We start from the raw sequence: 21,630 nt of genomic DNA on the forward strand, positions 1-21,630 counted from the left end.
ACCTACAAGGCCAAGTACTGCATTTTTTTGCAAGAAAATGAGCTTCATACGAAGCATAATGTAGCAATTATTTTGGAAAGAATTAGAGAAAGAAGTGGCAAGGCTGCTTTAGAGCCAGTGAGAGGTCTTATAACTATGGAAACATTTGATATGACTAGTTAAGATGCTCACTTGTCAATCACTGCATATAAATTGGTAGACTGGAAAAACGGGTTGTGAAACTGTGGGTGACCAAGAAAGATGAAAAGACCTACTTAGGGAACTGCGAGCTTAATGCACTGGATGAGCAGTGAAAACAAAGTATGTATGAAGTTAGTAAAAAGCCAGAAAATGACTGGAAAATGTTCAGCATAAAGTAACTGAGCAAAGCTAAGGCACAGAGACAATTCATCAGTGTAAGGCAATGTAAGTGTAAGTGCTCCTGTGCTGAAGAAGACAGTATTTGTCAACTAGGAATGAAACCCAGACTCAAGCTGTCAGTGCTCAAGGAGCTTTCCTTACAAGTGCTATGATAGTGCATAGCATGTCTGCTCAGAGACAGTGCAACATCAGGTCTGGGGCTGGGCAGCCAACTCTGCTTCCTGTGCCCAGGGGTCTGTGTGGAGCGTGAAATCTTGTCTGTTTCCAGCTGCTGGCCTGGAGAGGAGGCAAGACTCAGTTATGGGAAAAGTATGCCTTTCAGCTCAGATGACAGCAGCCGGTAGTTTTCATGCTGATGATAGTAGTTCTGTCCCTAATGGAGCACATATATTAGTAGAAGCGTAATGCATTTAACCTGTCACTTCCTTAGCTTGCCTAGCTTTTTTCCTGTCATTTCAATGCCAAAGCGTTGATCTCAGAGTACCACATATGCAGAGTGCTCTTGCAGATATACAGAATTGATGAGAAATACAATGAAAACACATAGGGAGCAAATCAAGAGGGCTAATCAACCTCCATTCTGGTTATGTTCTAGCTAGGCTGGTGCTTCAGCCTGCTACTCACACTTGCTATAGCTCTTATTTAGCAGCTCAAGAAACATACATCATAACCAGTATGCTTCTGTTGAAGTCAAACCAAATCATTAAATCTAAAGGAAATTATTCACAATAAAGTAGTACGATAGAATGAGGGAATGTGTGGAAGGAGGAAACAGAGACAGAATCAAGAAAATCTCTCTCTTGTAACATAACTGGCACAATGGCAAAGTTGGTTTTTGTAACTCTGAAAGGCAGATTTTGAGTCATATTTTATGTCAGCCTTCAGAAGTGGTTCTATATTTTGTTTGTCAAGAGACTGATTCGAAGGTCTTTAAAGATAGTACCAGATCTACCACTGATTCGTGCATCTTTGAATCAAGTACCAATCATTTAATGGGCATATAATATATAAAAGTGAAACACAACCAGCTGATCCAACTTCTTAAAGGTGAAAACAATTCCCATTACAGGATACCCTACAGGCTGCTTATTCAGTACATAAATGGATGTAATTTCTGAAGAGAATATGGCTGGCCCAGTGAACCTTGAGACTTTGTGTGCTCCTGATCATGGCCATTGACTTGGGGTGACTGCTGACTTCATCAGAATCTACCAGTAGTAACTGGTTTTCCAAAGAGGAAGAGGAATGAACAGTGACATGGAAGGAAGAGTGTGAGTTAGCTGGGAAAGCCATCAGGAGCTGCTCAGTGCTCTCCGTGCCCCCAGGAGCTATCTAATGTGGCATCACTGACTGGGCTTCTTCTTCTCAGCCACATGCTGCTTCTCAGCTTTCTTCCACTGGAGGCTGTTGCCTGTTACTTGTTTGTTTCTCTGGCTGGAGGAGGAGTAAAGCCTCTTACTAACCTCTATTAAAAATGCAGATATTCTTTTCTCTAGCAAGGAGTGAAATTGCTGATGAAAAAAAAGAGAAGAACTATGATATGCAACTCATGTGAATATGCAAGCACTGGACCAAGACAACCATCATTAATTCTGCAGTCTTGGATTAACTTCTGTGACCTATTTGCACTAAGTTTTTTTTTTTCTTTCTGCCTGCTTCAGAATGAACATCCCGTTATAATATGTAAAAGTTCTGATGAAACGGCTAAGATAAGGGATATAATGTTTTCTTGTTATTCCATGTTTAAAAAGATTCCTTTTATTTCTTAAATAAAGATTTAGCAGTGAAAGAATGAGAAGTTGCATTGGAACATGTATAAATGGAAGTAGAGGTGTAGGAGATATCGATACATTTGATTTTAGTTGTCTCCAGTTTTTAGATTCTCCAGTTTAAAAACTCTCAAGCTGGAGGTGTTAACCTGGCTGTATGTCTATTAGATAAGTTTGTCGGGGCTTATCGCAGTGCTCTAGCAGCTCATCAGCCTGTGCCTCCTGCAAACGACTAAGATTATTTCTGGTGGTGTCACAGAAGTGGAAGTCATTTGTGTGCAACCTCCTGTTCCCCTGAAGAGGTTGTTGTGAAAGGCTTTAGATATATTGTTTGTGAAATCCACTGGAAAGTCACTCTGCTTGTTGCTGGTAATTCAGGCACACACCTGTGGTTTCAAGTTTGTATTCCTAGTATTCCTTTAAAATTAGTAGAAATTAAGTTATTTCAGATTGTGTTCAGAACAGAAGTTTACAGAGGACTATGAATACTGTCCTCCCTCTTCCCAGAAGTTATGTTTCATTTCTTAATTGACAAAACGTATCTTTTATAAGGTGTACTTGGAAGGAGACAATGCTTTGTTCCTCACCTCACAGAAACATGTTCATCTGCACTCATGTGGTGTGTGAAATGAGTACTGCAGTCATAGTACTTCAGGAGATTCGAGTACCCCAGTGATGTGGGACCTTGCACCAGACAGAAATGAGGGTGAGAATTTGTCATGCAGGAAATTAATCCATGAAAACTTCAGAGAGCTGATCTATATGCTAATGTATTTTAAGAGTGCAAGCAATTGGAAAAAGGTAAAATGCAGAGAGAGGAGGAGAGCATTTCCAACAGTGCTTATGGCAGCTGGGGGCTATGCTGGTCATGGCAGTAGTTTCTATAGATAGAAGCCCCATGGGAGAGGTGTAGTGAGTGAGTAATTAAAAAGAGACCTTAAAAATCATGGAGCATGGGAAGCCACCATAGTGTATTATTTAGTATCCTTCATTTGAAAGAATCCTGATGCATGTTGGATAGCTGATTTGTAGTGAAACTGCAATGAAATGGGAGCAGAGGTTGTGCAGAGCAGTACCATGGAACAGTGTCTGCAGCCTGAATTCCTAAAGCTTAGATCATGGTGATGTTATGTGTTAGCACAGCCCAAGGTGGCCATGCTGCTTGCTGCAAGTTACTTGATGCCATTGTGGTGCAGAGAAAGGCTGTAGTGGGAAGGCAGGAGAGGGAGACAAGGAATATGGGGAAAAGGAATGGCAAGGGGGTCATAGAATCATAGACTCATTAAGGTTGGAAAAGACCTCCAAGATTGCATAGTCCAATTGTCTGCTCATCCCCACCATGCCCGCAAACCATGCCTCTCAGTGCCACATCCACACAGCTCTTGAATGATAAGATGAAGAGGAAATCAAAGTGATTAAAAAGGAAAAAATGATAAATCTTCTTTCTTTTAAGCAGAGGCTCGTAACATTTGTTAGCGTATTTTTTTTCCCCCACAGGTTACTCATGTTTGCTTCTTCTACTTACAGGAGCAGCACTGAAAGTTTACATTTAAGGGCTGATTCAATGTTCGTAGAAATAAGTGGTGTTCTTCCCCAGCACACTGAGGAGGGATCTGTAATGCAAAGACTGTATGCTTGGGCAGGGCCATGCTAAACCATGAGGAATGTTGTAAGTTGTTCTCCAGAGCTGACAGGCACGGCAGGCTATAATTTCTAGTTTATTTTAATTCCAAAGTAGCAAGTGGTTGGCTTAGACTGGGTGAAAAGAAATAATTTCATCAAATTGAAGGCAATATGTATAAAACCATCTACATGTAATCATGAAAAAGTAAAAATCTCCTGGCAGTGGTAGAGAAACAAGGGAGAAATGCTGGCAATATTATGTATGTAGTACAAAACAGAAAATGATAAAGAGTATTTTTACAGCTGATAAAGATGGCATTTATCCAAACTCATATCATTTTATAAAATTTTATTCTTTTTGGCCTGAAGAGTAAACAGATAGCAATTACAAAGGTAATATGTTTGTTGCAAGGGACACTTATGAAATACAACTTGTAATATATTGGCTGCATCAATAAAAGATATCACAATATCTATGTCCACTTAAACAACAGAGCAATTTAAGATAATTCCTCATACAAATCATTTGGATGTGTAAAAGATGAACATCGAACAGTCTGTCACTGATATTTGCAGTGGTTAATGAGAGGATACAAGGCACAAGAACAATCTCTCCACTTGTGCTTTTCCTGCTTTTCCTCCCAATGCTTCAGTTCCATTTACTTTTTGATGACTGGAGTTGAGAATGTAGAAGCACTAAGAGTCATTAGAAAAGATTCCTTTGTTCTTTTAGCATCTTGTGACAAATAAAGTTTTGTTTTAAATTATTTTAGAGAGTTCAATTCCGTCATCCATCTGCATACAGGAAGATCAACGACACCAACCTCACGTGCTTCGAGCAGCTCAGTGTATCATGCATCATTGTAGTGGAGAACCCCCATCTTCAAAGAGGCTCAATGGGACTAGGGATACATGAACTTGCTTCAAAGAACTGGCTGCTTACATACAGAGAATATGCCCGAGAGATGTGAAGCACATGGAAGAGACAGTAAAAAGCTGCAGGTTTGAATATGAGAATGTCATATGAGACATGAGAATCCTGATAGCAGCACAGAGCTAGATGGAAGCAGAATGCAGGGCCTTGCTCCAGCAAGAAAAAGGTAAATTTGGGGATTAAAGAATGTCAGAAAATTAGTGGAGGGATAGGGAGTTGGGGGTGTAAAAAAAGAGGAAATAAGTATGTAGGAATGAAGAGAAGAGGGGTTATACAGGCAGGTATATGAAGCATGTGTTGAAAATGGGGATGGGCTTGGGAAGAGGCCTTTAGAGGGAGATGATAGGAAGAAAGGTAGGAAAGGAGCATGGGGATCTTTAGGGAAAATAAGACTTTGGAGAGAAAAGATATTTCAGAGTGGCTAAGGAATATGGATGTCGGGTGAAGGTCTTGGATGTTTCATTAGGAACTTGCTGGGAAGAGCTTGAGTTGCAGGTCACAGTGTGGCTTAGCCCAGGACAAGGATAAATGGGAGGTTTCCATGGAAAAGAAGTCTAAGCTTGGAAAATGTCCAAACCTTTCATAAAATCCACAAATTCTTAACATGAAAAAAATAATGAGACTGTCAAACAATGGTGCCAGACTAGCAAAGGTTTTTATTTCCATCAGATGACAGGTAATTTCTGATCAAGTTAAATTGTTGTAAGTCAAGAGTCCTTTAAGCTGTTCTTGGCTTTGTTTATGGAGAAAACATAAAAGACATCTTCATCAGTCTAGTGACATTTGTTAGAAAACATAGCTCTGCGTTTAACTAATGATTTAATTACAAAAGCAGTAGTCAGCTGGCAGTGAATGCTGAGTCTTTATTTAAAGAGGGAAGCACAAAAATTAGCCATCATTACCTCTACATATTAAACAGTCTTTAACCTGACACTGATTGGTAGCCTGAGGGATAACAGCCGAGATCAGATACCAGAGGGATTTAAGTAGAAATGAAGATGATACAGCTCCTCTGTTTTACAGTTTTCATGCCTCTCTCAGAAGCATTTCTCCCTATCAGCAGCAGTTACTGGGAGATCACGGTCATCATTTTGGACCTTTGGTCATTCTTTCCCTAATAGCATATATACTCTGTGAGGCTGCTTTGAGAGTTTTACGGACAGGCAGGCTCCTCACCTTCAGTGGACAGTTTCCATCTCCATCAAACTCTGAAAATGAAAAACCATAGTGGATCTCCGGCCTGAGATGATTGTTTTCCCCTCTTTTTAGATATTAAAGCTAACAGGGAACCAAAGTCAGATGGAAGCGACTTCAGAAGGGCAGCATCCTAAATAAGCCTCCTAAATCCAGGTATGGTAAACCTGTAGTCCTTGAAGCAGAGTCCCGCTGAATGTAGGTAAGCAGTAGGTCGTGCTTTTATCACCCTCAGATTTAATTTATGCTCAGCTTGCAGAACTGCATCTTTGCAACCAAACAGCTCCATCCAGAGTTTATTACTCATGTTACTAACAATTCCTGGACTCTTGATAGGAAAAATGATTGCTGTGTTGTAAATTTTCAAAACATCTTCCATAGCTGGCTTCTGGTGCTGTTACAACACTCTTGCTACTTCTAATATCTGTTCTGATGGATTTAGAGCTGCCATGCTGTAGCTCACTGTTACTGCATGTCAGGGTGATATATGTGCTATATTCTATATGGCGTGTTGGTTTAATTTAAAAAGAATTTGTCCAGAAAAATAAAAACAACCAAAAAGGACAGGAAAAAAAATTGTGTTGCAAGATAAATAATATTTAAGTAGTATTTAGGAGTTACTTAATGGGCAGTGCCAGATTCTTAGCTTTGATTTTGCTTCTTCCCAGCCTGATTTCCAACCTGTTTGAGCCATGGCATTTCAGCTTCCATAAACACAGAAGAAAGAGTATGAAGGACTGTGTCTGGATGAAAGAAGAGGCTCCTTGGAGAACAGCCGGAGCAAGAAATCCTGCTAGAGGGTTTGATCATAGGTTAAGTGACAAGCATGCCGTTGCAAATTGAAAGATGAAGTGTGCTATTTTAAGAAGTTCTTTTCCTTATTTCTTTTCTGCTGCTACTGTTCAAACAAAGTAATTTGTCTTTTTTGGTTTTTTTTGAGATGATATTTCTGAACACCACACTTTACTGACCCGCTGAGAGAATGTGCAGCTGCCTGAATCTGTGGGGAAAGGTCAGTGATCCGTGGGGTTGTGCACTGAAAGGTTCAGGGGAAGTGGGGAAAAACTGGATGATGCCACCTCACAACTGATGGAGGCGCACGGCCTGAGCCCTGAAGGAATGTGGTATTAAACAGCGGTATTAAACAGGTGACCATTCAGGTGAGCAGCTGATCTTACAAGTGTGACACTTGCTTGCTGTGTTCTCTCAGTCACCAAATAAACTGCACAGTTTTTGTCCAATACTCTTAACATAAATCAGGAAACTGAGCAAAAAAAAAAAAAAAGGGTCACTTAAAGGATTACTTTGGAGTACAAATTGAGATCTGTTTTAGGAAGGAATGAAATGAACTCCACTTTCTATTTCGATAGTGTATTTCTGTGAGGATAAGAATAGAATTGTTTATTCTGCTGTAATGGTGGTTATTTTCCTTCTAAAAAACAGTTACAGTTTTCTCAAAATGCCACAGTAAAGAATTTCTGTTTAGTTGTCATGACCACGAAGTTTATTAATTTTTTAACACGAATTTCTGGGATTCAGCTTACAAGCCTTCATATTACTACAGTGCATATTAAGTTAGACATTCAATTCTTAAATGAAAAAAGTATAAAAGAAATGTGAATATTGTTGTTTCCTTCTTGAGTCATTGATTACACAAAATGCCTTAAATGTGAATATCTAATATATTTTTGTTGTTATTTATTGTTTGTTTCATTGCTAAAAAAAAATCTGTTCCTTTGTAGAATAAGTTTATTTCAAATCTTTATCGTGAATAACACCAAAGGTAAAAAAAAAGCAGCAGAACAAATTACTGGCTGAAGAGAGTTAAAGAGTTAAGCAAAGAGGCAAACATCAAAATCCCCTTTGTCAAGGGAAATGACAATGGTCAAATTATTTTGCTCGTTCTTAAGGCCAGGAGTCATGCCGTCATCATCATCTCCCAGTACTTTTAAGTATGTTCTCGACACCTGATGAGTTTTCTGAAGGCTAGCTTGAAATCTTCATTAAAGCTCGTGTACAGCAAAGGGTTGATGAGGGAGTTGACATATCCCAGCCAGGTCAAGAAGTCTGCTACTTCTGGAGAGACAATGCAAAGGTGGAGGCCCACAAGCAGCTCCTTGATGAAAAAGGGTAACCAGGACAAAATGAAAGCCCCTAAAATCAGTCCCAAGATGCGAGCAGCCTTTCGCTCCCGTGTGGTGGAAATCTGCTGCCGGTCGCCAACTAGGTCCAAGTCATTCTCAAAAGGAGGGATCCTCACGGATGCATTAATTTTATCAAACTCTGTAGTGGGGTCAGAGGTGGAGAAGTCCGAGACACAGAACGTCTGCGTGAGCTTGCAGCTGGCAAAGGAATTTTGGCTGTCGGTGCTCCTGTTGCTGAGATGGCGGCTCGAGCCCCGCTTCTGGTAGAGACTCTTTGCAGCATGGTAGATTCTGTAGTACAGGATCAGGATCAAAGTCAAGGGTATGTAAAACGCCCCAAATGTGGAATAAATAGTGTAGATGACATGGTCGTGCTGAATGCGACACTCACTGGGGATACTGACGCTGTGGTGGTTTCTCCAAAACAAAGGGGGCATTGATATGAAAATGGAGATAGTCCACACGGTGGCTATCATCAACCCAGCCCTTTTTGCTGTTCTTTTCCTGGCATATTCGATGGCGTCAGTGATTGCCCAGTACCTGTCCAGAGCAATAACACATAGGTGGAGAATTGAACACGTGCAACAGGTCATGTCGACGCTCAACCAGATCTCACAGATGAAGTATCCCAAAGTCCACTTATCTATCATTATGTAAGTGATACTCAAGGGCATGACAAGGACAGCAACAAGGAGGTCTGTCACAGCGAGTGAGCATATTAAATAATTTGCAGGCTGGTGGAGCTTCTTGGTTGTGGAGATTGCTGCAATGACAGCAGAGTTCAGCAGCATAGTCAGGGTTGTGATTGTGGCCAAGGTTAGGGTAACAATCATCTTCTCAGTTACAGTTTTTGGCTTTGCAGCCACACTGGCTTCAGTGGTACAGTTTGTGAAATTCATTTTCCCCTCCAGGATAAACAGTGAAGGGAGAAGTGGCTGCTTTGGGTAGCAGGTAGTTCCAACTTCAGAAGTTGTCCATTTGGAAGAGGGACAGAGATACTATGGGTAAAAAAGTTTTTATATTCCCATATTTATAAGGGCAGTGGAAAGCTTCCAGGTTTCCTCCTGCTCATCATTTCCCTAGAAGATAAAAACACATCTGTTAGTGAACCTAGAAAAAAGAAAAGGTTTTGGCAAAAATCCTACACTTCTAATATCAGCACATCTAATTTAAAAATTATTTCTTTTTCCTCTTTTGTCTCTCCTTTCTTCCCCTTTTTCTATGCATTCATTTATTTCCCATTTCTAAAGGACATTTTTGTCTGTATTTCCTGCAGGTGTAAGGTTTATTTCTCCTCTGACTCTGGAGATCTTGCTGCAAGTGGGATGTTAGACCTCCAGAGGTCCTTTGCAACAAACACTTCTGCAGTCTCTGTGAATTATTGATACTGGAAGCCAGTTCTTTGTCTACTTGTTAAACAGGCTTCAGCAGATGAAGAGTGCAGGAAATCTGCCTTTTCACTTTAATTGCTGTAGGAGAGGGATCAATTCTATATATCATCTTTGGAAAGGATAAATGGAGCAGCCTACATCAGCACAGGCATGTCAGTATTTCACAGTTTTCTATTCTGCTTTTTTATATCCATGTCTTTATTAATATCTTGGAAACAGTACTTAAAAATTACTCGGGTTACCTTTAACGTGCAGCTTTCAAACAATGTTTAAATCTTTATGGCAAATGCTTAATTTTACACAGCACATTTGTGTTGCTAGGAGCTCATATAGTTTTGTCTAATTATTCTTGACATTTCATATATCCCACTGCGTGTATCTTTGGAGAACACAGACAAAAAGCTCCTGCCTTTGCTTTGAGATTTCAATCAGATTGCCCTGCCTGTCAGGCAGTACACTATGACGCAATAGGACTCGGGCTAGGCTCTGAGAGACAGTTTTCACATGCAAGTTAAGAGGAATCAGAAGTATGAATGAGAAATTATAAATGTGTAACTAGACAGCTGCTTAGTTCTGTGTACGAGGACTCCTGTTCTAAAACTGGATGAGACAGAGACTCTCTTCTGAATGAGGCTGAAAATACAAACTTTAGAAGAAAGGCTGTTCTTTGTAGAATACACCTATAATGCTGTTCTTTGTAGAATACACCCTCCATCTACACTCTGCTCTTCAGAAACTGCTTTAAAGCATGATTAGGCTTGGAGAAAATATCAGGCTTGACTATTAAGAACAGACTGGAGAAAACAGGTGGAAATTAATCTATCAGTTTTCAGGTTGTTACTGCACTGAAAACACTGTTTCAGTCATTGAGGCATTAAAATGCCAAAACTTTAACTCAGACCTTCACAAATTCTTCATACAAGTCTTCTCCACCAAGCCAGATCTTGATTCCATTAGGTTGCTCCCTGGCTATGGCTGATTTTTTTGACCAGAGGATAAGGCAAAGGACCTTTCTGCATTTCTGAAGCATGAGACAGATGTAATTGCAGTCCCTACACTTTCCTTAGGAGAATTACTTCACTAGTGCCCTGGGTTCCAACAAGCAAACTCAGAGGTACTGGGAGACAACAAGACACTCCCCCTTCCATCACAGCTGCCTGTAGTTCTGGTCAATGCACAAGAGAACTCCTGCTACTTCTTGGGGTAAGCAGCATTTTCCTCCTTGTCCTCACATCCTTGAGAACTGTAAAGATTTTTGGCCCTGGTGTTTCTCCCAGAGGTGCATGGCCACGTATGTTCTCTGCTGAGCAAGGCCTACAAGCGTATTTAACCCAGAAGTAAGTGAAGAGCCTCTCATGCAGGAATAACCTCAGGGAAATCCTTTCCAAGCTTTGCCCCCTATCTGTACCACAAGGATACTCTGAAAAACAAATTATTTTCTTCCTTAATGAACTTTTGTCTTTAAGCAAAACACATCACACTTTGGGATTCCATTAGGACAAAGATGTTTGTTTACATCTGCTCACTGCTCAGCAAGGATATATTTTTTCCCTTGGAAAACAACTGCAATAAAGACGGGGAAAGCATAAACAAAGTATCCTCCCCACAGAAGACCTGCCTGCAGGGACCACAGCCTGGGCTGGCACATCCTTCATGCCTAACACCAGTACTGAAGAGTTTTAATTCCTGTGTTCTTTATAGGAAATGAACCCTTAGAAGTTCAGACAGTATAAATAGCACAAATAAAAATTGTATTAAACCAATATTATTAAGGAAGTATATTGAAACGCTGAAAGGTCTGGAGATGTCAGGCTGAAGGCTCTGCAATGTTTTTAATCCTGTTCTTGGGACAGACCAGCAGTGCTGAGCTGCTGGGTTCACACATGACAGCAAAGAGCAGGCATCCAGGATCCAGTGCACTCTCCCAGGTGGGACATCCAGCTTTTGTCTCTCTGCCTTTGAGTTAAAGGCACCCTGTGAAATATCCTGGCCCAGGAAATAGATAAGAGTTTTAAAATGGGGAGTGGCTTTACTAGAAGACATCAGTGATTGACTTTGGTTATTAATAAAGGAAAGGATTGTGGTCACGGATAGTGTAGATTTTGTATTTTAATTCTTTGTTTGCTACCTGTCCTTCATGGTACCTGGCAGCCCTTGACCAGGGTAAGAGACCATCTGGTTGTTATATTTATAGTATCACTGACACTATAGTAATCGATTGGGGTTTTATAAGTCAGTTCTTGGAAGAGACATTAATAACGTGGTTATCTTATTTGAAGTACTCTCACTGAAAGGACTGCCTGCTTACGGCTTGCAGTTGTGTTCCTTCAGGCTGTCAGTCATCTCACATCAAGACTGATGTTATTGGTGTGGTGGGAGAAACTCATTTGAGTTCCTCCAAAAGGGAATCAATCACACTGCATATTAGCTGATTGTTAGCAATGGCACTGAGTGCTCTCTGAGAGGGAGAAGGGGAGAAGAGGATGATTAATTGTTCCCTAAAAACAGCTGGGTAGGTGTAAGCTGTGAGATGGCAGTGTCCATGCCTGCTCCTGCCAGGAAATACCTCTAGCTTCTCAGCAGAAGAACATTCAGACTTGGGGCAGAATGCTCTACATTTCCCATAGACAGGAAGATGGGCTGACACCAACTTCTTGGCCACTGAACCTCTCACCATTTCCTAGGAAAGGAATAACATCCCTCGGAGAGAACAAGGGCAACTGTCATGGCACGTGTGCATGTGTACATGTGTGCAGAGGGTTAGTTCCTTCATAGCCGTAATTTTACATTTCCTTTAAGCAATTAAGGTCTTGTGCAATTAAGATATTTCTCTGTCCCTTTGGCAGCAATAAATCAGTACTTCTTTATGAAATCCTGAATTTGCAATAATCTCTTGTACAACTGTTGCCAAAATACACAAGTGCTGCCTTTCACATTAATGTGTGGCAGGAAGACCTCCCTATGTCTCTGCTTTCTCCAGAGATGAGTTATGGATGTTTGGAGCAGCTGTTTGGCATGATAAGCAGCACTGAGGAAGTAAAAGTCAGTGTAAATGGTGAGAAACAGCCTTGTCATGTGAGCTAACCTGATGAAAGCCACCTGGTGAGCCCTTCCCTGGTGCACGGGGCACATTAGCAGAGGCCCACCAGCTCCTTTTGACACCTCGCAGAAGCAGCCTTCAGAGCTGTGCTTATCAGCAGATCTTGCCTCAGTGCAAAAAGGGGCTCTTGAGCCCTGCAGATTTCCTAATTTAGTAGATAGTGACAGCCAGGAGACATGTAACCTGCATACTTAACCTTTGTCTGGGAAAGAAATATACGATCTGGAAAGGTTGCTGACTCCTGCAATCTTCATGCTTAGCTCTCACATAGACAGGTTTTTTCTCTGATTAATTTCTCTCTCTTTTTTTTTTTTTTTAATAAAAGCAGACTGCCTTACTCAACTTCACAATTCTAAATGTTTTTTATCACTAAAGCATCCCTTTTCTCTGAATTTGCTGTTTCACCTGCCTTTGTGCATGCTTTAAAAGATGCTGGGTTATCAATATTCCCTCTTCTGTGTAGTTTAACCAAACTTTTAATTCTGTTTTCAATGTTGTAATGTACTTTGTTTTATAGGATTGACCATGGCATTGATCTCTGACTGGTTTTACTGAATGGCTTAGAAGCACATACAGACACTGAAGGAAAGAACTTCCATGCTGAGCATTGGCGGATGCATAGAGCCCTCCAGAGCCCTTCCTCCTACAGCTCAAGCTTCCATTCAGACTGCTTATTCATTGACTGCATGACTAAGACCCTCAATCAGATAAAATACAGGTAGGAGGACAGCTTGGATAATGAGGTGCTGTGTGAGACACTGCCAGCTAAGTGTAATTCATAGAGAGGAGGGAAGAGGAGCATGCCATTCCCAGCACCTACAGCTCTCCTCAGAGAAGGAGCAGCTGAGATGCAGCCCCATCCTTATCAACAGCCAACCACATTATTTTCCTAAAGCCAAGAGGCACACAGACACATTTGGCTTCAAAAACTACAGCCAGAAATTCTAACTGTGTGGGCCATTCCATCATGAAACTGGAAGTCCACTGGGAGAGTTCCCCTTTTCTTACTGGGAAGAGCCTACATTGTTTCTTGATGCATTAAGGGAATAGAGTGCAAAACATTAAGGTGCTGGAGCTCTTGGAGGGAGTCTGCTTGCTTCAAAAAGCAGATCCAGAGACTAAATATTTCAGTGTCTCCTTGGTCACTAAAGGCTTAATCTCTCTAAGTAAGAAATGGTTTTGGTTTTTTTTCCCCTTTTAACTGGGCTTACAAACAGACAACCTCGTAACCAAAGCCTCTTTTGATCAATGATCTACTCTTCCTTTTTCCTCTTTTCTTAATTCCTGACTTACCCAGGTGTGTAGAGAATGGAAGAACTATCAGAAATTGTAAGTATTTAAATGGCTATTTTAAAGGTTGGTAACCATTGAGCTAAAACAATGCTTTGTTTGTTTTGCAACTAGAAGCAGAACCACATAGTTGTCACTCTTCTCCCATTCCTCTTCTGTTGAAACAGAAGTAATGCGTTGTAAAATAAAGAAATTTTTGCTTGGAAAAAAAATATTTGAAGCAAAAGTATTTTTAAAACATCTCTCACTGGAAATAAATGTGTTTAATTTGCGAACTATTAAAGTACCACTTCAAACCCCCACCCCGAGGCATATGAGGACTATATCCAATACAGCCTGGAAGAGTTACTGGAGAAACTACAGCTGAATTTTCTTCCCAGATGGCAACCCTTATTTTTACTGTCTTTGAGCTGAAGCTTCCGATGCTGTTTGCAAGTGTAATATTTCATATACAGCACACGAGGCTCTTGTAAGGAAAACAGGATTGAACCCTCCTGCAGCTTCTAATGGCCAAATGCTGCCTCAGCACTGGAAATTCAGCAGCAGCATAATGTACTGATGAACTCAGCTTATCTCTTGGCAACTGTCTGAAATTCTGCTTTGTTTTATAGCCTTTCTTAAAGAGAAAATAAATACGTTCCTAAGATTTGCACAGTTGTTGGCTATGGTGAACAGTTGTGGAGCAGCCACCTTCTCTCACTGTTATCTATCCTTCCTGAAGGATAGTGCCCTCATTCATAGAAACACAGAATCAAATGAAGGCTGAGACTGGCAGGACCCTCTGGTTCTACCTGGCCCAACCCCTGCTCCAACAGGGACACCCATAACAGGGTGCCCAGGCCCACTTGCTGGTGACACTGAAGAGTTTTCTCGCACAGAGGAACAACCCCATTATTAAAGATGCCAAAATCACTTAACTCTCACTGAAAATTATCCCTGGTCCACACAATCCCTAGCTCTTTTGCGAAGATAGTCAAACAGGGCTGCTGGATGTGTAAATCCTTTCTGCAAACATCCACAAGGCTTCTAAGTTCCTTGGATGCTGTAAGTTTTCAATCTGAGGGGTGATTGCTGGCTTAGATCCTTCAGTGTAGCACAATGTGAGTGGTGGGCTCAGGAGACTTATGGCTAGAGGCTATTACTCCATGGTTTGTCACAATTTTGTTACTTTGCATTTCAATACTGTCTAGAAAAGAAAGCTTGTTGAAGTCTTCCAAATGTGCTGAAAGAAAAAAAAAAGTAAGAAAAACCAACACTGAGTTCTCACCTGTGAATGCATTTTCCATCTCAATTTCTCATCTTGCTGCACAGAGACATGTCAAAGACACAGAAATATTTGCTGATGGATTTATCTATTCAGCTCTGGGGAAATGGTGCTATTTGTATTTGTATGGAGACAATCACTTTATTCGAGCTAAATGTCACTGTACATGCATTGTTTTTCGAGTCATTATTTGTTTCTTGCTGCTATTCTCTGTCAGGAGGCAGATGTCGATAGGGTTTATTTGATCTCCACATGACTTGATTCTGCACACAGCTGTTCTGCAATTCATAATGGCCCAAATGAAGAAATTAGGCAGACTAAAACTTAACAGTGTATAAAGCACACTGAAGCTTGATCCGAGACCCTCTGAAATCAATGAAAGTGTTTCCACTGTGAGTAAGATTTCAGATTAAGCCTTAGTGAATATATGCCCGATTTCTGGTTGATGAAATAAAGGAGATGACTCACACAATGGCTTCGGACTTCCTTTAGAAGGAAAACTGTGTGTGACTGAACAAGTAGTTTTATCACAGCAGAAGACAACTGTAGAATAACGTCTCATGATGGTGCAAGCATTGGGCTAGTGGCATGGGAGTGCTGCTGGGGCTGGGCTGCAGGAGTGGGGATTCAATCCATGCAGCATGCCCACTGCAAATGTGGGAGAAATGTATTACTGATGCCCCATGTGGTACACAACAACAGGTCAAGGGTGGGCTCCTGCTTAGGATGGCATTGCTGCAGCAGAAGTTCTCACAGTTACTGGAGATGGCCCTGAAGCCTTGTGAGAAGGCAAGTTTTCATCATATTTGCCAAGCACGGTACAGCAGAGGTTGGGTTTCCTGCACCGTGGCAAAGACTGCGCATTTATGGAGTAGAGTTATACAGAAAGGGGGAGTGCTCATAGCAGTGTGCCCAGCAATACCCCTAGCTAAAAACAGAAACCTAAACCTGGTCAATAAAGCTTGTTAAACTACACTGAAAGATAATTATTGCTATTGTTTCTGAACTTTGCTGTTGGTGGTGGAAGCCATGGGAACTGACAGATCAATGCCAGACACTCACTAAGCTAACAGCACTGCAGATACTGCAGCTAGGTTCTTCAGGGTCCTGGCAGTGACTATCTGGCTGAAGTTTTCACACAACATCATAATTTTTCTTTGGCACAATTACTTTACCTACAACCAAACTAACATGCTTTATTTTGCCCACTGCCTGGGACAATTCAGACATATCTTTGCTTTTGGAAACTTTTCTAAGCTCAAATAACTGGTGCTACAACTACATGTCTGGAGCAATTACCATGTAAATACAAGATAAGTAAAACATAGCATTATGAAACTGATTGAACATCAAGCATTTCAGACAAGTCATTATATGAATTAGTGGTAATTAGCCGTCAAAACCCATAAGTACAATATAATTAACCCACAAATACAACATAAATACAGACTAATTATGAAAGTTCATATGCTGTAAAGACTGAGCTGTCTTTTAACACGTGTAATAAAATGTGAAGAACCAAACTACTCTGCAAGTAATGTATATTATGATAGCAGGTGTTTGTGTGTTTGCTGGAGAGGGAGAAAAACAGAGAGGAAGGACCATATTCATCTCTAATTCTCAGGGAAGTGCCTTGGGAAATCAAACAATCTCAGGTATGTACTTTATATCCCATACTTCCATTTCCCCTGTTTGGTAGATTGCTTATACTGAGTACAGAAGACTGTGGGTCACACTCAAAACATCCTATGACTACTAACACATCATGCCCCCTCTATTAAACAGAACAGTACTCATGTGAGTGTTTGTCCTTCCCTTGCTTGGGTTTTGCTGCTGCAGCTAATAGTCATAACAAATAAGAAGTCTTAACATAGTGCTATCAAGGGAAGGGTCAGACACAATCAACATGCTACCTTCCCCCCAAAAAAAATCGACTAGGATCTCCCCTACTGCTCCCTCCTTGTGTCTGTCTGAGTGGAAGAAGACTAATTTTAAAGGCAGGATGCAATTACTACCGTGTGCATTTCAAATCTGTTTTTCTCATTAAGAACAATATTAAATTCTGGAATAAACCAGAGTACTTTAATTATCACCACAAGCAAAGCCATGATTTACTTTGCCACAGAAAAATGAAGGAGGTGATGAGGAGGTAGAAGATGACAAGTGCATGTCTCATTTGTGTTACCAGATACCTTCTTCAGGAAGTTACATATACTTGCTTGGGTTGAACTTCCTATAGGATCAGAGGTGACAACAAGGAAGAAAAATGTTTTAAAATTCATTGGTGGTATAGAATTCAAACAGAGTATATTCTCTAAGTCATACATCAATCAAGAATGTGCATAAGCATGTATATATGCAATTACCATGAAAATGTATAAACAGTATTCCTCAAAAACATAGCGAGGTCTGGACTTCTGCCTTCCAGTCGCAAACACCACAACTGTGAGGACTAGGAAAGGGTTTGGTCTTGCTTGGTCTGGGACTGGTTTCTGGCAACTGGTAAGGAATGAGTAGTCTGTCCACCCAGGCCTCTACACCATCAGGCCAGGGTAGCAGGTGAGTCTTACAGGGCTTGGTCATCTAATACCATGTCCTAGATGTCCAAACCAGCACCAAATTATATATGAAGATTTGGTAGGAGGCAGAGAGAAACATCTTCTGGTGCGGGAGAGTTCCTAAACACTCACAGTATCACTGAGGGGAATGACTGCTCTGAGGGTCGTGACTGGGTGCAGAACAGAAACAGAATTTCGTTTTAAAGACAGACAGGCTAAGCTGCAGAGAGGTGAAGTGCATTCTGCAGTCACACAAAGACATCCTGGAAGAGCTAGGCCAAAGGCCAGGTTTTGTGCTTTTACTGCTCCACCTCATGATTATCCGCACCCAGGAGGTCTGGCCAGTGAGAGCTATAGAATTAAGCATGCAATGTACAATTTTGGTCCCACTATTAAGGTCACTAAGCTCAAGATAGACCAAGCTTTATAATGGGCATATAGAATAGTTCCTACCATTACCTCCTACCAACCTTCAGCAAATTCTGTCTTAAGCTTCTACTGCATTACACCAAGTGGAAGAAATAAAGCTTCTTCCCTGCCAGGAAAGCAGCAGGAGCTGACAGTGTTCTTGCTCAGGCTTGAAACAAGTCTCACGGGATTTGATACATGGGAATTCTCATCTCATGGGGGAAATGGAAGTAACTGCAGAGGGTGAGAGCTGAGCAACAGGAAATGAGACCTGACCCACAGCAACAACCTTCATCATCAGGTGCTGACTCTTGCCCCCTTAACAATACCATTGCTTTGGACAGCACAGCACAGAAGTGCTAAGAAGTAAAAAAGTGGAAAAAGCAAAAATGGGTCTTCAGCCTACACACCTACTCTATGTCAATAGGCCAGAACCATCAGTTCTGACCTCAAATCCTGGTACTGATGTACACAGTGAAAGATTAGTAAAGGAAACATCCAAAGGAAGTCATCTTTTGGCATAATTTTAAGATTACATTTATTTTCCTTTCTTTTCTTTCTTTTTTTTATTTTTAAAACAACAAGCTTCATGTATCCTTTTCTCTTTGCCTAGGCATGGACTGCATTTGTGGAATACAACCTAAAAACACCTCTTGTGGGTATTGCTGGGTTGTGGTATTACAAGCAAAAGCTCCATGAAGCTTTGACTTATAAGGGAAACTCTTTGTGCTATTGCTTTTGTCACCTTTGTTACCAAAGATCAATGACATGTAAGCAAACGTCTACAGTTTTGGAAAATGAAGCATCCGTCCTCTTTATGAGAGGATTAATTAAACTTTAAGGTACCTACAGAGATGTTGGTTTCATTTAATCTCATTCAGTGACTGCCAGATAATGCAAGTAATGCACAAGAGTGCATTATCAAGGCCACCACTACAAACGAGAACATTTAATTGCAAAATGATCTCATTTTCAGGGCATAGTAGCACCAGGAACTCACTGCTAAAACACAATATCCCCCAAATTGGTCCAACAATCACTGCAACCGACTCAAGATCAGACTAGAAAGTGGACTGAAGTCCTCATTCCTTCCCCTCTCAACCCTGAGTTTCTTATGTGTATTTAGAAAAAATCCAACTTAAATTCTGTAACATATCATCCTCAGTTTTCAGTTTCCATGCCATCCTTAAGAACATCAGAAGGAAACAATACCCTGCTGTGACCTAGGAGACAATAACCAAGCCTGCAAGTGAGACAACATGCTTCTGATAGGGGTGCAGAGCAGAACGTGATATGATGGCTATCCCCCATTCTCCCTTAATTTGTCTGTAGCATTCTTGGTGGTGTCTCAGCTGCTCACTTTCCCAGGAATGATACCTGAGGAACCATTCCACACAATCCCTCACACTGCACAACATGCCTGCACGTAGATAACCTGTATTTGATGCTTGGTGAAGGCACTTGGATTAGATGACTTCTGGAGGCCAAACTTACATGACTATGATAAGAAAATGAGAAGAAAATACATGTGTCATTCCAACCCCTACAAATTTGAAAAGGAAATCCTTATCTACACAGTAAAGTTGTTTTGTTGGTTTTTTTTTTCTTTAGAAATATCTGAAAATGAGAAATACCTGAAAATCAGTGTAAATTGATGACAGCAGCACCAGTATCATACCTCTTCTAATTGCAGGCTGTTAACAGAAGCAAGAGAGAACATGGCAAGTCACATCTCACCATCTGGGGGAGTCTTGGGGGTCCCTGCTTTAGCACTAAGCCCCTCCTTGGGGCACAAGCAGAAGAGTGGACTGCCAGGGTAGCGAATCACTCCCAAACTACAAAATGGGACAGGAAGATGTATCTGGACAAAGCCCTGTAGAGATGCACCAACCTGCTGTGCAGCCCAACCACTCCACAAGTTCTTGCCCCAAAGATGGTCACTTGCTCTTTGTGGGGACAGTCAGTCTCAGAGATGCCTCCTGCCTCTCCCCACCGTGGCTTCAGCTGCTCAATATATGCTGAAGGAGCTGTGGAATGTTCTGAAGGCATCACACCACTCTGTTGGTACCGAGATGCTGGTGATACGGGGACTCCTCAGCTCGGGGAGCATCTCTCAGTGAGCCATGAGTTGTGAAAGTGAAGCTGAAGTACCTTGGATAGCTGTAGGCTGCTGCAGCAAATTGTATGCAGTGAAACACAAAAGACAGTTTTATATATTCTATGAATGTATTGGGCCTTGTAATCAAAATATTTTATTGCTGGTTTCTACACCATAGAAGGACAGAAAATCCTCTGGCTCTGGTCCTTTCCACAGGTCTTGGTAGAATATACATCCAGTAGGAGTTACCAGAAAGAATTTGTTCTGGATTCTATCCCAGCCTTGAATGAGGTGAATGGAATTGCCTTTTTCCCACCATGCTTTGTCCCATTCAAACACAGCCGTGTACCTCCAGACTGCCTCACGGAGATGAGGTCTGCAGAAGGCAATGAGCAGTGGAGAGGCAGCTAGAGGCCTTACTCCTCATCCTCTTGTGTCACGTTGGCACTGCCTGTTGCCCTTGTTAAAAAAAACATCCAATCCACAATGTTGTTGCTGTTGTGTGGACAGTCCATCATCAGTTCTTCCTCTCAAACACAACGTGAGAGGTATTCCATATTCCCAAGTAGACTGATCTGCTTCTCATCTAGCACCAGCTGTGGAGAAGGTGGCCTCCCATGGACTGTCTCCTCGACTCTGTCTGAGTACTTGGGCTGGTGGAATCTCTGCCAGCTTCACCCATTGATAGGCAAACACAGCCTGGAGCCAACAGTCCACCGCAGGAGGAGGGAATTCAGGCGGTTATTGGCATGAGTCTCATGCCTCCTGCAAGCAGGAACGCTGTGCTGCTCCTCACGCTCTTCCGCAGCTGGGATGTGGAGGCGGTCACCTCTGATGGATGATTACTTTTGGATGAGCTTGCTAATGGCTCGAGTTCTGTCATTCTTGAAGGTGATCTTTGCGATTCCTGAAAGACCCCATTGACACTGCATTAGAATCCTGTTGGCTTTCACTCACCGAAATATTTAATTACTTAATTTTTTAGAAACATACCGATACCTCCTGAGCCAAACACGACCTCAGGGTCTCCACTGTGAGGGGCTGACCTTGATCACCTGCAGCAGGCTGTTGCAGCCTTGCTTTTCTCTTCACACACACTCTCCCTACAGCACTCAGCCTTGTACCTTCAGAAAAAAAGGTGCTATTGAGGAAAGCAGCTCGCTAAGTGGCTTTCTTTTTTATGATTTATCCAAGTGCCTGTTTGCTCCCACATGCTGTGAGTGGATAATAGCAGTTCTCAATCAAAGTTAAAATTACTAATGCTCTTGTCTGTGGAAAATTTAGTGCAGCTACAAAAAAAAGAAGAAAAAAAAAGGTTAATGATGCTGCTATACTACTGATCTTACTATGGCTTGTCAGATCTTCATCCCTGCACCCTTGTGCAGCATTATTATATTGGCTGTTTATTCTATTCCAGATCTCTGCTGAAACTGGTAATGAGACAACTGTGTCAGATATTCTGTTATCATGGGGGAACTAGTGTTAAGAAAAATATCA

At 41.4% G+C, this 21,630-nt stretch overlaps 1 protein-coding gene and 1 long non-coding RNA gene across 4 annotated transcripts in view; one reads left to right on the forward strand and one right to left on the reverse strand.

Moving 5' to 3' along the window:
- Positions 1–1,894: 1,894 nt before the first annotated feature.
- LOC116653192 (uncharacterized) lies at positions 1,895–14,455 on the forward strand. 2 transcript variants are annotated; one of them, XR_014944875.1, is made up of 4 exons: positions 4,526–4,852; positions 5,956–6,036; positions 6,549–6,892; positions 13,033–14,455. It is a non-coding gene; the product is annotated as an uncharacterized LOC116653192 (long non-coding RNA). The 2 variants fall into 2 exon arrangements; XR_004306666.2 differs by lacking the exon at positions 13,033–14,455 and having other exon boundaries at positions 1,895–4,852; positions 6,549–7,577.
- The window catches only part of HTR1E (5-hydroxytryptamine receptor 1E), a 28,295-nt gene continuing 11,987 nt past the window's right edge, over positions 5,323–21,630 (reverse strand). The window contains exons 2-3 of one of the 2 annotated variants that reach the window (XM_015858969.3): positions 19,714–21,040; positions 5,323–9,103 (exon numbers count right to left, since the gene is read on the reverse strand). In XM_015858969.3, coding sequence (XP_015714455.2) covers positions 7,829–8,923 — 1,095 coding nt within the window. In that variant the 5' untranslated portion in view covers positions 8,924–9,103; positions 19,714–21,040 and the 3' untranslated portion in view covers positions 5,323–7,828. The remainder of the gene's footprint in view (positions 9,104–19,713; positions 21,041–21,630) is intronic. The other variant, XM_032443742.2, reaches the window with a different exon arrangement.

This window comes from Coturnix japonica, chromosome 3 (genome assembly GCF_054131305.1).
Source record: "Coturnix japonica strain WE chromosome 3, WE-NBRP24, whole genome shotgun sequence".
Taxonomy (NCBI): Eukaryota; Metazoa; Chordata; class Aves; order Galliformes; family Phasianidae; genus Coturnix; species Coturnix japonica.